General features: G+C 43.3%; 1 protein-coding gene across 2 annotated transcripts in view; it reads left to right on the top strand.

The window, feature by feature from the left end:
- Positions 1 to 12,111, top strand: part of WASF1 (WASP family member 1) — a 576,737-nt gene extending 564,626 nt beyond the window's left edge. For both annotated transcript variants that reach the window (XM_030199198.1, XM_030199199.1), the window contains exons 8-9: positions 5,417 to 6,051; positions 11,266 to 12,111. In XM_030199198.1, coding sequence (XP_030055058.1) covers positions 5,417 to 6,051; positions 11,266 to 11,423 — 793 coding nt within the window. In that variant the 3' untranslated portion in view covers positions 11,424 to 12,111. The remainder of the gene's footprint in view (positions 1 to 5,416; positions 6,052 to 11,265) is intronic.
- The last annotated feature ends 3,831 nt before the right edge of the window (positions 12,112 to 15,942 follow it).

Raw genomic sequence — 15,942 nt, 5'->3', positions numbered from 1 at the left:
ATGCTTGGAACAAACTCCCTGAGCCCATACACCAGGCCCCCTCCCTGCCCATCTTCAAAGCCTTGCTCAAAGCCCACCTCTTCAATGTCGTCTTCGGCACCTAACCACTACACCTCTATTCAGGAAATCTTGACTGCCCCAACTTGACATTTCGTCCTTTAGATTGTAAGCTCCTTTGAGCAGGGACTGTCTTTCTTTGTTAATTTGTACAGCGCTGCGTAACCCTAGTAGCACTCTAGAAATGTTAAGTAGTAGTAGTATCTGTCTTTTTCAGGGCACAGACCGTATAAGTCTGCCCAGCACTAACCCCACCTCTGCCATCCAATCTCCGCTAAGCTTCTGAGGATCCCTTCTTTCCGAACAGGGTGAACAGTGGAGTGCAGCAGGGATCTGTATTGGAACCAGTGCTATTTAACATATTTATATGTGATTTGGAAATCGGAATGATGAGTGAGGTGATTACATTTGAAGATGATACAAAACTATTCAAGGTTGTTAAAACACGTGTGAACTGTGAAATATTGCAAGAAGACCTTAGGAAATTGGAAGGCTGGGCATCCAAATGACAGATGAAATTTAATGTGGACAAATGCAAGGTGATGCAGATTGGAAATAATAATCCGAATCATAGTTACCTGTTGCTAGGTTTGAGGTTAGCGCTCAAGAAAAACTAGCTGTCATTGTAGATAATACACTGAAATCTGCTTGGTGTGCGGTGATGGCCAATAAAGCAAACAGGATGCTAGGAATTATTAGGAAAGGGATGGTAAATAAGACTTAAAATACTATAATGGCTTTGTATCGCTCCATGGTGCGACCAGATCTTGAGAATTGCGTCCAGTTCTGGTCATCGTATCTCAAAAAAGGTATAGCACAATTAGAAAAGGTTGAAAGAAGAGTGACCAAAATGATAAAGGGTATGGAACGTCTCTCGTATGAGAAAAGGCTAAATAGGTTAGTGCTCTTCAGCTTGGAAAAGAGATAGATAAGGGGAGATATGATTGAGGTGTAGAACGAGTAGAAGTAAATCGATTTTTTAGTCATTCCAAAAGTACAAAGACTAGGGGACACTCGAGGAGGTTACATGGAAATACTTTTAAAACAAATAGGAGGAAATATTTTTTCACTCAACGAATAGTTAAGCTCTGGAGCTATTTGCCGGAGGATGTGGTAACAGTGGTTAACGTATCTGGGTTTTAAAAAGATTTGAACAAATTCCTGGAGGAAAAGTCCATAGTCTGCTATTGAGACAAGCATGGGGAAGCAACTGCTTGCCCTGGGATTGGTTACATGGAATGTTGCTGCTAATTGGGTTTCTGCCAGGTACTTGTGACCTGGCTTGGCCACTGTTTGGAAAACAGGATACTGGGCTAGATGGACCATTGGTCTGACCCAGTATGGCTACTCTTATGTTCTAAAGCCCTTGCAGGTGTGCTTACTCACTAAATGTAAATTCTGACTTATAAACTGTCTTTCTAGGATTAGGGTAATGAAGATCCAAATTTGTTCTTGACAGTGTGTCACAATTTCTAACGGGTAAATCAGTAAGGTTACATGGAGTCTGTCCATGTAAAATAAGACTTCATTCAATAAACCTTCAAGGCAAACTTCAGCAAAATTTCACACTTCAAGTCTCCACTCCAAGTTGAAGAAATATATGTTCTACCAACTCTCCTATACAGGAGATCATACCATTATTCTATAAAAAGTAATAATAAGGAGGAAAAAGACCTCAAATGTCCAAACACTGGCAGCAAGTAAAGTAGTGACAACATTTATCGGACTCCATTTTTCTCATTGGTCTCAAAAAATCTCCTTGTATGTTTAATTTTTATTTATTTATTTATTTGTTGCATTTGTATCCCACATTTTCCCACCTATTTGCAGGTTCAATGTGGCTTACAATTTTCCGTCATGACTTATGCCATTTCAGAGTACAGATACAATTGGTAATATATATAGAAACATGGATGATATAATGAACAATCAGGTAAAAAAGGGAGAACATACAATTGGAATCATATATTGAACATGGATTAATTTTATGTTGTGCACTATATTTCACATTAATATCTCAAAATCATTCATGTAAATTTCCACTTTTAGATCTAACATCATATCATGAACTGTGGAGAATGAATGAAAATAGTACTTAGCTTCAAATATTATACCCAATGGGGCTTTCCGTTTCACTTTCATATATGCTTCATCAAGTGCTGAACATCCCGCATTAACCAAAATTGTGCCTTTTCAAATTCTGCCACCAGACTTCTAACATGGCGCCCTATTCTTCTAGCATCTGTATGCAGACACTTCAGATTGTGTTTTTTCCTTTCATCTATAAGCTGCTTAGAAGTTGCCCATCCTTTGCTTTCCCCTTAAACACTCTTGGCTTTCTTTCACCATTGTTGAAACCTTTCTATTGAGATTTGCTAAATGTCCTGTTTCAATAGTAACCTTTAATGATATACCATACCAAACCTTGTACCCCTGGGCGACTGTCGGCTTTCCTCCTGATTTTAGTTTAAGACCTGCTCTATCTCCTGCAGCCTGGTTCCATACCAGGTGGAGTCAATAGAGTAGGCTCCCCCTTTCCCAGAATGTTGCCCAGTTCGTAACAGATCTAAATTTCTCATCCCTGCACCATCGTTTCAACCACGCATTGAGACTTCGGAGCTCTGCCTGCCTCTTGGGACCTGCACGTGGAACAGGGAGCATTTCCAAAAATGTTACCCTGTAGGATCTGGATTTCAGCTTTCTAAATAAGAGCTTAAATTTGGCTTCCAGAACCTCTCTCCCACATTTTCCAATGTCATTGGTACCCACATGTACCAAGACAGCTGGTTCCTCCCAGCACTATCTAAAATCTTATCTAGGTGTTGCTTGAGGTCGGCCACCTTCATACCAGGCAGGCAAGTGACCAGGCAATCCTCATGTCCACCAGCCACCCAGCTATCTAAATGCCTAATGATCGAATCTCCAACTACATTGGCTGTCCTAACCCTCCTGACCTGGACAGAAGTTCCTACAGACACATCCTTGGTGTGAGAAGACCTTGGTAGGCAGGTCCTGACTACAGGATTACTTTCTTCTTCATTAGGGTGATGCTCTTCTTTTAGGAGACCTCCCTCTTCCAAGGCAACACAGGGGTTGCCAGACTAGAAGTGAGACTTCTCTTCAACATGCCTGTAGGTCTCCTCTATGTACCTCTCTGTCTCCCTCAGTTCCTCCAAGTCTGGTCTTCTAACCTCAAGAGAATGGACTCATTCTCTAAGAGCGAGGAGCTCTTTGCATTGAGCACACACATATAACCTTTCACTAACTGGGAGATAATCATACATGTGACACTCAATGCAAAAGACTGGATAGCACCCCTCTCACCGCTGGACTGCTGTCTGCATCTTAGTATTGAGCAGTTTCTGATCCACCTCAATTTCTTTAATAATCTAAAAACTTTTATTTTGACCACTTGTACTTGAGGTTCTAAAGTCAAAAAATTGTCCAAAATAATTTCCAAGATTTTAAGATAGGACTTCAGTTTGTATGTATTTCCATCAATTATCAGATCTTTTTTGGAAAGAGAATTAAAGGAACTGTTTAAGACTAGGAATTTTGGATATCTATTCAGCCAATGGGAGTCGGTTCTTTTTTAAACACTTAACCTTGGCTGGCTAAATTAACCCTAGATATTCAGTTCCGGGCTATGTGTGGGCCCCAGCACTGAATATCTGGCGCTAAATGGTGCTGCTAAATATCACAGTTGAACTTTAAAACCCATTGCTGGATCCTTATTCTGGAACATTGAAGCTAAGTGCTTTTTTGAAATTGAAAGCCAAATGCTCTTTGTGATATTATATTCAAAGCTAGTGCTTTTTTTTTGAGGAAAACGATAGTTAACTTTTCACAGACCTGGGATTTGTGGAGTTTTTGCCCAATGATAGAAACTTAACACTGGATACATTGTGATAAACTTAGTAACAGTGTTTAAAACCTAAAGACAGAGTGTCTGAGGTTTCTGAGGGCTTTTCTCCTAACTAAAATACATTCAGTTAGTACTAGAGCTATTGTGAATGATTTGAGCTAGAGCCCGTGTTTTATGTATTAGATTACTAATTTGCTCCAGCTAGTACTGGAAGAAAAGATACCTGCTGCTTCTGTGGCCACTTCTACTACTACTACTTAACATTTCTAGAGCGCTACTAGGGTTACGCAGCGCTGTACAGATTAATAAAAGGACAGTTCCTGCTCCAAGGAGCTTACAATCTAATGGGAGAAATGTCAAATAGGGGCAGTCTAGATTTCCTGCATAGAGGTATGGTGGTTAGGTGCCAGTGCCGAAGGCAACATTGAAGAGGTGGGCTTTGAGCAAGGCTTTGAAGATGGGCAGGGAGGGGGGCCTGGCGTATGGGCTCAGGGAGTTTATTCCAGGCATGGGGTGAGGCGAGGCAGAAAGGGCGGAGCCTGGAGATGGCGGTGGTGGTGAAGGGTACTGAAAGGAGGGATTTGTCTTGAGAACGGAGGTTACGGGTAGGAATGTAAGGGGAGATGAGGTTAGAGAGGTAGGGAGGGACAACTACAGAGGGATAGTGGGATAGAGATCTCCCTCCCACCCACCTCACCCAGATCTTGAGACTGGAAAGGACCCTTGAAGTGCTTGGGGAGGAAGTTAATAAAAGGGCCACTTGATTTAGGTGCATGAAATGCTGATGATCTGCAAAAAGCTTTGTCTTAGGAACTCTGAAAATCAGGAACTCAAATGATAGAATTTAGGTTTTAGTTTTATTTCATTCTTGTTTCATAGGGCTCAATTGTTATTTGTCAACTTGACGAGCATTGGTCATTAAACTTCGATCTTTCAGGCCTGATATTCAAAAATAGCTGAGCTCCTAAATTTGTGCCATTTTCAGCCAGAAGTCTAATATTTACAATGGTGCACTAGCGTTTTTAGCTTTGCTAAAAATTAGCATGCGCTAACCATGTAAATGCCCATAGGAATATTATGGGCATCTACATGGTTAGCGTGAGCGCCTTTGTAAATAGGGGCCCTTAGTTAACTGAAAATTCATTTTTAATTTACAAACTTAAAAGTTATACTTATAAATTTTGGCCAGCATTCATTTGCCCAGCTTTATGAGCCTCATGCTGAAAATTAGTGCTAAGCTCATAACGTTTCATTCCTACCTAAATCCACCTCTTATGACACCCACTTTTTATGGTCCTAAATTTAGGAGTTTAGTGAAATTTTTGAGTATAAAATTAAGCACTCAGCCCTAGTAAATTTTCAGGGCCCAATTTAGAAGCTTAACTTTCAGAGTTAAGAGCATAAATACTTTGAATATTAGGGCCTTTAAGTATCATAGATATTGATATTGTATTTAGGATTTTTAACTTTGAATTCTTATTTTCCTTATTTCAGCTCCAACTCAGGTTTGATAGAAAATCGCCCGCAGTCGCCAGCTACAGGCAGAACACCAGTGTTTGTGAACCCTACGCCTCCACCTCCTCCACCACCTTTACCACCACCTCCACCCCCTCTTCCGTCAGCTTTGTCAAGTTCTTCATTAAGAGCTGCAATAACTTCTACTCCACCACCACCAGTTCCTCCACCACCTCCACCTCCTACACCTGCATTGCAGACTCCAGCAGTACCACCACCACCAGCTCCCCTGCAAATTGCTCCTGGGGTCCTTCACCCAGCTCCTCCTCCAATAGCACCACCACTAGTACAGCCCTCTCCTCCAGTCCCGAGAGCTATCCAAGTATGTGAAAATGCACCACAGGATGAAATTATGCAGGGGCTTCCCCCACCTCCCCCACCCCCACCACTGCCACCTCCTGGCATTCAGCCGTCCTCGCCTGTTCCAGTGGCACCTATTTCTCACCCACCTCCCGGTCTGCACCCTTTGACATCCATTGTCCCTGGTCCTCATGCTCCACTAATGCCTACTTCACCATCTCAGATTACCCCTGCATCTGAGTCTAAACGCCATCCTTCAACTCTTCCAGTGATCAGCGATGCTAGAAGTGTTCTTCTGGAAGCAATACGGAAAGGTAATTATGCTATATTTCTAAACTAATGTAATATTCTCAAACAGAGTCTATTATCTTTGGGAAAGATCTTTGGAGACTAGGGATTTTTAATGCAAGTTTGTTGTTTGCTTTCCCCCCTCCTTATAGAGACAGGTTATCCTTTCAGTGCTTGCATAATTTACTTAAAACAGAATGGTTGCTTAAACTTTGTAAGTCCTGTCGTATGATGCATGGAGACAGTTTAAACCCCTGTAATATTTTCCTAAGTAAGGTTTTTCAGTACTTATAAGTTTCCTTTCTTTTCTGCAGCCTTGTTGAGTCATACGTAGGCCTGGGCACCCAGTCAGGAAACTTGTCAAAATTGTGTCATTTGAGTTTGCTGCAACTATTTTTTCTGATGACCCAGAAAAAGTTCCCAGTGTGTCATGTTAACAAAGGTGGAACCTAGGTTAGTGAGCCCTTGGGCCAGTGCTGAGGGGCAGCAGCGGCAGGCAAAACCTCACCCCACACCAGAAGCAAGGCAGAACAAATGTACCGGCAAATCCAGGCAAGGTCTCTTAGGCGGGCAGCAAGAATAGTCCAGTAACAATCCGGGTCTAGGCAGGCAGCAGGCAGAAGAAAAGTCCAATAACAATCCGGGTCTAGGCAGGCAGCAGGCCGAAGAAAAGTCCAATAACAATCCGGGTCTAGGCAGGCAGCAGGCCGAAGAAAAGTCCAATAACAATCCGGGTCGCAGCAGGCAGAAGAATAGTCCAGTAGACAAGCAGAGTCAAAGCCAGAATCAGGAAATCAGACTAGGCAGAAGTGCAGCACAGCACCAACAAACCAGGGACCTTAGACGCAATGCAAAGGCAAAGCAGAAATGTTCCAAGATGGCTGATAAGCCCAGAAGCAGTTGGAACTCAGCTGCTGCAATCACCAGGCAGCTACGGGTGCTGTGCAGGCTCAAACAGCAGAAGCAAACCTGGCAGCCTGGAAGATCCGGACCGGACTGGGCTGAAATCTGGAACGGGTGACGGTCCACAGCAGCCACCGGTTCTGGCCACCAGAGGGCGAGGTGAGCACAGACGTAACACAGTGTAACGAGTGTGTCCATCATGGATACATATAGATGGTGCCTAGAACCCAATCACGATTCCTCTTCTTGCAATTTGTGTTCACATATGTTAAAAAGTAGAATCAGGGGTCGAGAGAAACAGTACAAACTTATTTTTGGCACAAGTAAGTCTGGCCCATCAACATTGGCATTGAAAGCATTGGTCTTCATGGCACCAAGAGACGCATCAGACACCGGAGATGCATCAACATCGAGAGTACATCAATCATCCTTGACATCAAGTGTCTGTAGAGACCAGCGGAATCAGTCATCTCTGATCTATCTCTGATTCATTCTCATCTTTATCAGCATTGAGGGAAAAGGATTGCGGGCGGAGGCCAAATCACACTGACATTGGTCCCCCTGAAAGCATAGTGCCAAAAGCATCGGTACCCTCTAAGCTCTCCCAACATGAGGTCTGCTCATCCTCCTTGACAGCCTCTGAGGAACCAAGACACAACTTCTGATGTACCTTAAGGTTCTAGGGACTGGGCCACACCAACTATATTACTCTGGTCTTTGTCAATGGTGTCAATGGCATCCTTCGAGGAACAGCTCATGAGGAAATTTGAAGATCGTATAGAGCGTTTCTTTGCCTGACATGAAGCTATGGCTTCAAGTGTATCATTGTCAAGGCTCAAGGCAGTGCATTGATACTTGAAACCCATTAACGATGCATTGACACTGAGGTTTAAAATAGGTTTGGACGGCTTCCTAAAGGAAAAGTCCTAGACCATTATTAAAATGGGCTTGGGGAAAATTTACTGCTTATTTCTGGGATAAGCAGCATAAAATGTTTTGTACCTGTTTGGGATCTTGCTGGGTATTTGTGACTTGGATTGGCCACTGATGGAAACAGGATGCTGGGCTTGATGGACCTTTGGTCTATCCCAGTATGACAGTACTTATGTAGGTATTGAAATGGCTTTGGGCTCTGTGAATACCATGCTGGTGTTTGATCTCCAGTCCACTAGGGGACAAGGCTTCCTGTGCACCAAGAAAGCCTTGTCCCCTAGTGGGCTGGAGATCAACACCAGCATGGTTTTCACAGAGCCCGATGCCTCAATGCCACACGCTCAGGCCTGACCAGGATGTCAGCTCATTTGAGGAAGGCAGGGTATCAAGCCTCTCCTGCAGAGTACTTTTATGAACCCAAGTCTCTGGGTGTTTGAGGAAGGGACAGCTTCTCAGAGGAGGGGTCCACTTGTCTCTCTTCGAGCCTTGCCCCCACATGAGAAACGTAAATCTCCCTCGAGCAACTCTCATTCAATGTTTTTTTCAGGGAGATGGCTAAGTCCCTCTCAGTTCCCATTCATGGAATCCTGAGCCAAATGCAGATGTTGGATACCCCCGCCTTCTGTACAGCAGGTGAACAAAGTGGTTGACTATGCATAGAGTCCAAAAGGCTCTAGGATTTGAGAAGCTGCACCTTCCTCACCATTCCATGATGGTCGAATCTGCTCTCAAATGAGCCAAGAGTACAAAGACTGACTCCTCAATGTTCATGAAGAAAGAGAAGAGGACCTTAGAATCTTTGCATAAAAATTGTTTACCAAAATTCTGTATTTAAAGCCCACATAGCTTTGTACCAGCTCTTCATGAGCATGCACTTGTTGAACATTCTGCACAGCATGACGAGTTTTCTGACACTCCCCCCCAGGAGAAGGCAGATGAACTTGCATGGCTGTGGGCCTCAAGACTCAAGCCAGAAGTGTAGGTGGAACTAGATGATGTTCCATGCCTTGGAGAAAATCTCTTCAGAGAGAAGTTGCAAGAATCTGCTACTCTTATTGAGCAACACTTAGGCACACTTCAAGACCATCTCCAGGCCTACTCTTCCAGGAGGTATTTTAGCGGGGTCAATGAAGATCTTAGTACTCTCAAAGGCATAGATATCCTTTGCCTTCTCAATCTTCCCAAAAAGCTCAAGAACCTCACACTCATCCAAGACAGCAAAGGTTCCAAAACTCCCAGCCAGCAACCCAGTCAAAACCAGGTATGAGCTTTTGACTGGCTCCGCCTCCAGTAGCACATAAGCTCAATCTCTGTAACTATCCAGGACAGCCTATCAGTAGATGGGTGCTGAATTTTTTTCCAAGCAAGGAAACACATTCCTCAAAAAAGATGGAAGAATTTCAACCCATCCTAGTTCTAAGTTCAGGATAGTTTCCTTAGGCACCCTCATGCAGGAAGGAGATTGGTTATGCTCTCTGAACTTAAAGGATGCTTGTAACCACATACAGATACATCCATGTCATGAGAAGTATCTGAGATTTGTAGTAGGGAAACATCATTTTCAGTACAGCATACTACCATTTGGCCTTGAGTCGGCACCAAGAGCTTTTACAAAATGCCTAGCAGTCATCACTGCATCTCTATGCAGACCAAGGGTGCATATGTTTCCCCTTTTGGACAATTGACTTCACCAAGAGCACATCCGAGGAAGGTGCAAAAGAATCAATGTGCATGACTAGTCGGATTCTAGAGCTACCAGCTTTTGTCATAAACTACCCCAAATCACAGTTATGCCTGATACAGAAATTGGAATTCATAGGAGCCCTGCTAGACATGACTTGGGCATATATGCATTTCTGCCACAGCAGCAGATTCCAGCATTCATGTCAGTAGTTCCTGAAGTACACCAGAGTCAGTAGGTATCAGCATGGCAGATATTGAGAATGCTTCCTCCATATTTCATGTGATACCATACCTCAATTTGAAGCAAGCTCAATGGACCTTATCAAACCAGTGGATACATGCCACAGGGAGTCTGCATCGTATCACTGTCCTGGTGAATGGTCCAATTCAATCTAGCAAAAGGTGTTCCCTTTCAAATTCTTCCAGTTCAAATGAAACTAATTACAAATGTATCCAACCTGGGATGGGGAGCTCATGTAAATATAATCCACACTCAGGGTCTCTGATCTACTCAGGATAAACTTCATCAGATAAACTTCAGAGAGTTAATGGGTCGATGATCAGAAGCAAACGCAGGCGCTAGAGGCTGTTAACGCCATACTAGCGTCTGCGTTTGCTACTGCCCCACGATCAGAGCACCCGAGCATGTGAAACGTGCTCATGGGCTCTGAACGCAATTAGCATACAAATGCATGCAGAACAGGGCTCTTAGCGCAAGTAGCATGCAAATGCATGCTAAATGTATTCCTCTCCAATGATCAGCTTGCACCGCGCCAAACCCTACACCAGCTCGGAGCTGGCTTTAGGGTTTGCAGACCATTGGGGAGGAGTGGTGAGCCCTGTCCAGCATGCATTTGCATGCTAGCATGCCCCCCCATTCCCCCCAATGCAGCAGCCCCTGACCCACCCACCCTCCCACACCAACACGGGGCTGGAGGTGTGGTCCCCCCCCCCCCCAACACACACACAGGTTCAGGGGGGGCTGGAGATCCGGTGGGTCTCCAGCCTCCCTAACCCCACCTAGCATCCCCTCAAATGCCCCTTATATGGTGTGAAGCCCCACCCAGCGTATCCAAGGATGCACAGGGCTGGGTGCCAGCATATTCAAGGCAGCACCGATGGAAGAGGAGGGAGGCCATCTTCATCCTCCAACGAAGGCAGGGAGGTGGGGAAGGAGCCGCTAGACCATCAGTTGGGAGGGGAGGATTGACCCGTGGCACACTGGGCCACCAGGTACATTTGAGGGGATGCTGGGGGGGGGTAGGGGGGCTAGAGACCCACTGGTCCTCCAGCACCCGAAACGTGTGTCAGGGGGACAGGAGGTCCGCTGGGCCTCCCGCCACCGTTTCGCTTGGCTCAGGGTGGGGGTAGTTGAGGTCTGGTGGTCCCATAGACCTCCAGCCCCTGTGTTTGACAGGTCTGGGCTTTTGACAGCCCAGACCTGTCAAACAAGTGCGGGAGGATTGTGCATGCTCAGGCAAAATTCTCCCACACTTCTAGCCTATGATCAGAGAGAATAGCGTGCTTAAATTTGCATGTTATTATCTTTGATCATAGGGGCGGTAAAGCCCCACGCTGTTCCACCTCTATTTTTAGAGCACTGTTTGGAACAGCACAAGGCTTTCGATCATCTGCCCATTACTTAGCCAGTTCACCTAATGGAAAACAGGTCCATGATATCAGGTATAAAGCACTTGCATTGTTTTCTGGCTGTGTTCTAGGTATCCAGCTTCGGAAGGTGGAGGAGCAACGTGAACAGGAAGCTAAGCATGAACGCATCGAGAATGACGTGGCCACCATCCTATCCCGCCGCATCGCTGTGGAGTACAGCGATTCTGAAGATGATTCGGAGTTTGATGAAGTGGAGTGGTTGGAGTAGGCTGCATACATGCCGTGTACACTACGAAACCCCCTGAATGCTGATGTTCATTGTGGTGCTTGATGGTTCCTCTAGAGTCTTGTTCTCTTTCCCTTTACACGACCTGAGTAATCCTTGCTTTTCTACGTTTACAAGATGACAAGCTAGCACATCAGGGAAAACAAAGCTAAGCATTTTCCAGTGGCTTTTTTTGTTCATTTTCTCTGGAAGAGTATTAAGCATGAGTAGCAAACTGAGGGAGGGTTTTTATCACATATTTACAATATGCACTTTGTGAGATTTAAATTAATTAAGGAAATTGAAATTCAAAGGCAGCTGTATGTGAACCTTATTCTGTTTTTGCTTAGTTATCAAAGATCACTGCCTCGATAAACACTGTCCCCTAAAATGGTTTGTGTAGGGTTCAGTGCTGAAGTTTCTAAGGGAAAGAAGGAGCCTTGTTTTTATTGGGTTTTTTTTGTTTGTTTCATTTTTTGTGAGGTTTTTTTTTTATATATATATATAATTATGGCCTCCTTTGAATGTGCAGGCTCTTTTCCTGAAGTACATGTTGTGCGGTACCATTTTGCCTGCATACAAGAATTAACTTTTTTTCCATGTGAAAACTTCTGACTTAAATATGCTGTGTAACTTATGTAAACTGTTAACAATAACAGTTTGATTTAATAAATACTTCATTTTAAATGTCCACAGTTATTATTGTCTCATTGAAATACTAGACGTGCAGCAGAAAACCTTTTATATTTAATATCAGAAACAAACTGAAATAGAAGGGCAGCCCCAAAATGTAATTTTCTACCAGGGCACTTAGATTGTCAGGGCTCATAGGCACATATGTTGAGCCTGTTTATATAGGTCATATATGCCACATATGTTATACGTACCCTGAGGTAGGAGTGACCGTGTATAAATATGCATAAGAAGGTGTGTATGCTTGTATTTTAGAAGATACACATATGTGCCACTCTCACCCTTCCTTCACCCTAGCAACATCTAAGTGCTATTATGTTTTCTCAGCACCTACTTGTCTGTATATGGTGATTTTAGAAGCTCTATTTGTGTTTTGGACATCTGAAAACTGGCATTTAGACATCCATATTGCATGGATGTCCATAAAGCCCCAGGATATGAACGCTTAAAACTTCAATATGTCCATATGATAAGTGGACGTGGTCTGGACTTGTTTGGGGCAAGACCAGGGAGGAGCCAAAAGATGGACATCACATTCTGATTGCAGAAGGGGAAGGGGCGCCCATGTCCAAAAAGACAGACGTCTGTATTTAGACCTGGAACTAAGCACATCCAGGTTACAGAAAGGATGCTCTGATTGAGCAGTTCTGCAGTGAAGGGAGTAAGAGAAGTCACAGGAGATATATTTTTCTGTCCCTGGGGGGTTCACTGAAAAACAAAATTACAAAAGACCTATACTGGTATTTGAACTGGCAACGTCTGGTTCTCTGCCCTGGTTCTTACTCAGCAGTTCTAACCATTAGCATATTCTTCCACATGGACATCAAACAAAAAAAGCAATACTGGGCCTTCAAGACTGAGACAACAGCAGTATTTTATTGATAAATGACCCGACACGGGCCATGTTTCGGCGTTAAACAACGCCTGCTTCAGAGGTCGAATTTCAGATGTGAATAATGTTACAATTGAGTCTATCCAATGCCTCCGAAAAGAGTGATGGAAAAATCTTTAAAACCAAGTGAGGCCGTCAAAAAGGACAGCCGCGGTATAGGAGAACTCCTGCGTTAGCCTTATCTTATGCGAATGTCCTTTTTGACAGCCTCATTTGGTTTTAAAGATTTTTCCATCACTCTTTTTCGGAGGCATTGGATAGACACAAATTTACACACATCTGAAATTCGACCCCCGAGGCTCGAAACACGGCCCGTGTCGGGTCATTTATCATTAAAATACTCCTGTTGTCTCAGTCTTGAAGGCCCAGTATTGCTTTTTTTGTTTGGGTACTTTCTATGTATGCTGATCACCCTTTCTGTTTGGCTTGTCCACATGGACATCTACATCTCTTCTTTGCCCTGTTTGTAGTTTGGATGTTTTAGTTTGTAAAATGGATGTTCATTCTGGATGTTGGCACTACTTGGACATCCATTTCTCATGTATTTTAGAACAGGCTGTATGTTGGCAGATCCTTCTCTAAAATAGATGGATGTCCTGTCCAAAATGCCGTTCCACATGTAAATTGCTGTCCTAATGTTTTTTTTACTGAAGGAAGTAAGTTTATAACCGTCTGCATCAACGAATACGTAGTTTTCACAACACGGTAGGTGGTTACTTTCACTTTGAAAATTATCCCTGGAAACATATACTTGCACTTGTGCTGATACTTTTCCTGGCTAAAAGAATGTGAATAGTTCCCAACCCTCCCTCTACATGCGAAATGGCACTACAAGGGTATTTTCTATAAAGCATTTACAGTTGCATGCAGATTATATAGGTAGAAAACTGTATATAATATGTAAACCACTTTGATTGTGACCACAGATAGGTGGTATATCAAATCCTATCCCCTAAATCATTAGAATAATGGCAAAAATCTGCGCTATTCTGTAAGTGCAATCATACCGGAGTCTGCAAACGCCGCTCCGGTACTATGTAAGCCACATTGAGCCTACAAATAGGTGTGAAAATGTGGGATACAAATAAAATAAAAATAAATGTCTTACATATTACAGAACATGTATTTCACTCATGAGTGTATACAAAGGCATAGTCTAGGTGGGACTTATATCTCTAGTATTTAGATGTGACCAGTTCCACCAGCTCTGTGGCTGCCTTAAGTGCTCATGTCTAAGTTATAGGCACATATTTCACCTGTTACATGGTATTCTATAAAGGATAAGAGCACCTACGTTCCATTATAGAACAGGCTCCTACCAGACACACTCTGAGTGCCCAGTTATAGAATTATCCCTATATGCACCCTTTTAGTTAAATTCCTTTTATTAGAAAGAACTCGGATTCATACAACAGGTAGCCATGAACGTGTTACGTGTTTAGCAAAATATGATACCATGGATTAACAATATAAACGATCTTCCCCATCCCCAAAACATACCAAATAGTACAAAAAGCCCATAGCCGACTCTTATGAACCTGCACCTACTCATTAACCCCACCACTCCTGTAAGACCCCTGCCCTGATCTGTATCTTAAGAAACAAGATGGCAAGCGATCCGCAAAATCCAACGTGGAGACAAACAAAGCAGATCAATCAGTGATATGGTTCAAAACTTTATTTTCGGAGATTCGCCCGACACAGACTGTGTTTCGCCCACAAGGGCTGCGTCAGGGGCTCTACAAAAGCAAATAAAATCAAATACAATTAAAAACATATATATTTGTATAATACTATATCATAAAGCGTTAATAATGAAAAATAAACCATATCAGATATATAAAATCAATCAAACACTTGGAAGGAGAAATCAAATATCGTCGAGGAAATAAACATAAATACTTGCATAAACCTATGTTTACAAACATACAAATTTAAATAACACAAATAAGACATAACCATAAATTCTCTGTTATGCATATGATAATTGTCTGAAATAGAGATAACTGATTTAGATAGCATAAAAACAATAGTCCAAACAATAATTAGCATAATGAAATATCATTTCTCCAAAGACAAGCAGGCTGATATTCTCACAAGTGGGTGACGCCACGTCGGCCCCGGAGGATTTTAAAGCAAAATCTCAAAATCTCTTTACGGCGTTCCGTCGCGCGAGCGATCGTACTGCGCATGTGCGCACACCTATTCCCGCTCGCCGAGCGGACACGCCCCTCAGTTTTTCTTTTTCCGCGTCTGAGGAGACACGGAGTTCGTTAGGGCTTCGTGTTTTCTTCAGGTCTTCGGAGTAAATCTCTTTTTTATTTTTTCATTTGTACTTTTTATGGCAGGCTCATTGTGGCTTATATATACAGGTATTTTTTGTACCTGAGGCAAGAAAAAATTTAAGTAATTGCCAGAGTCACAAGGGGCTGTGCCTCAACGAAGCATATAAGCTTCTCTTTTTCTTTTTTCTTGAAGGTGCTGGTATATTGTTATCTGTGGGCTCTCTCTAGCCAGCAAATAAAACAAGCCCACATTTTTTGATCCATTTATTAAAACTTAAACAAATTGCTCTCGAGAGCTGTGAGAGCCTGCTTCAGCACACTACTGTCTTTAAGCCTCACAAGTGGTGAAGGTGTATGTCACAGGAAAAACCAGGAACCTAAGCAGGTGCATCCCTGGTCAGCCACTGAATGGGCAGCCTGATGACACAATATCAGTGGTGTAACCTTTGAAGTGAGTCTCCACCCGTCTCGGCGTCTCCTGCTCTGCAGGTCATTCGGACGCATCGGCGGAAGTGTCTTGGGCCGGATCATCTCCCTGTGAAGCGCAAGTAGTGTCTCAAAGTACCGAGACGTATTCTACTCTGCCAGGGATGCCCAAAGGACCGGATCATCTCCCTGTGAAGCGCAAGTAGTGTCTCAAAGACGAGACTTA

This window comes from Microcaecilia unicolor, chromosome 3 (genome assembly GCF_901765095.1).
Source record: "Microcaecilia unicolor chromosome 3, aMicUni1.1, whole genome shotgun sequence".
Lineage (NCBI taxonomy): Eukaryota > Metazoa > Chordata > Amphibia > Gymnophiona > Siphonopidae > Microcaecilia > Microcaecilia unicolor.
This window is presented reverse-complemented; position numbering and strand designations above follow the sequence as displayed.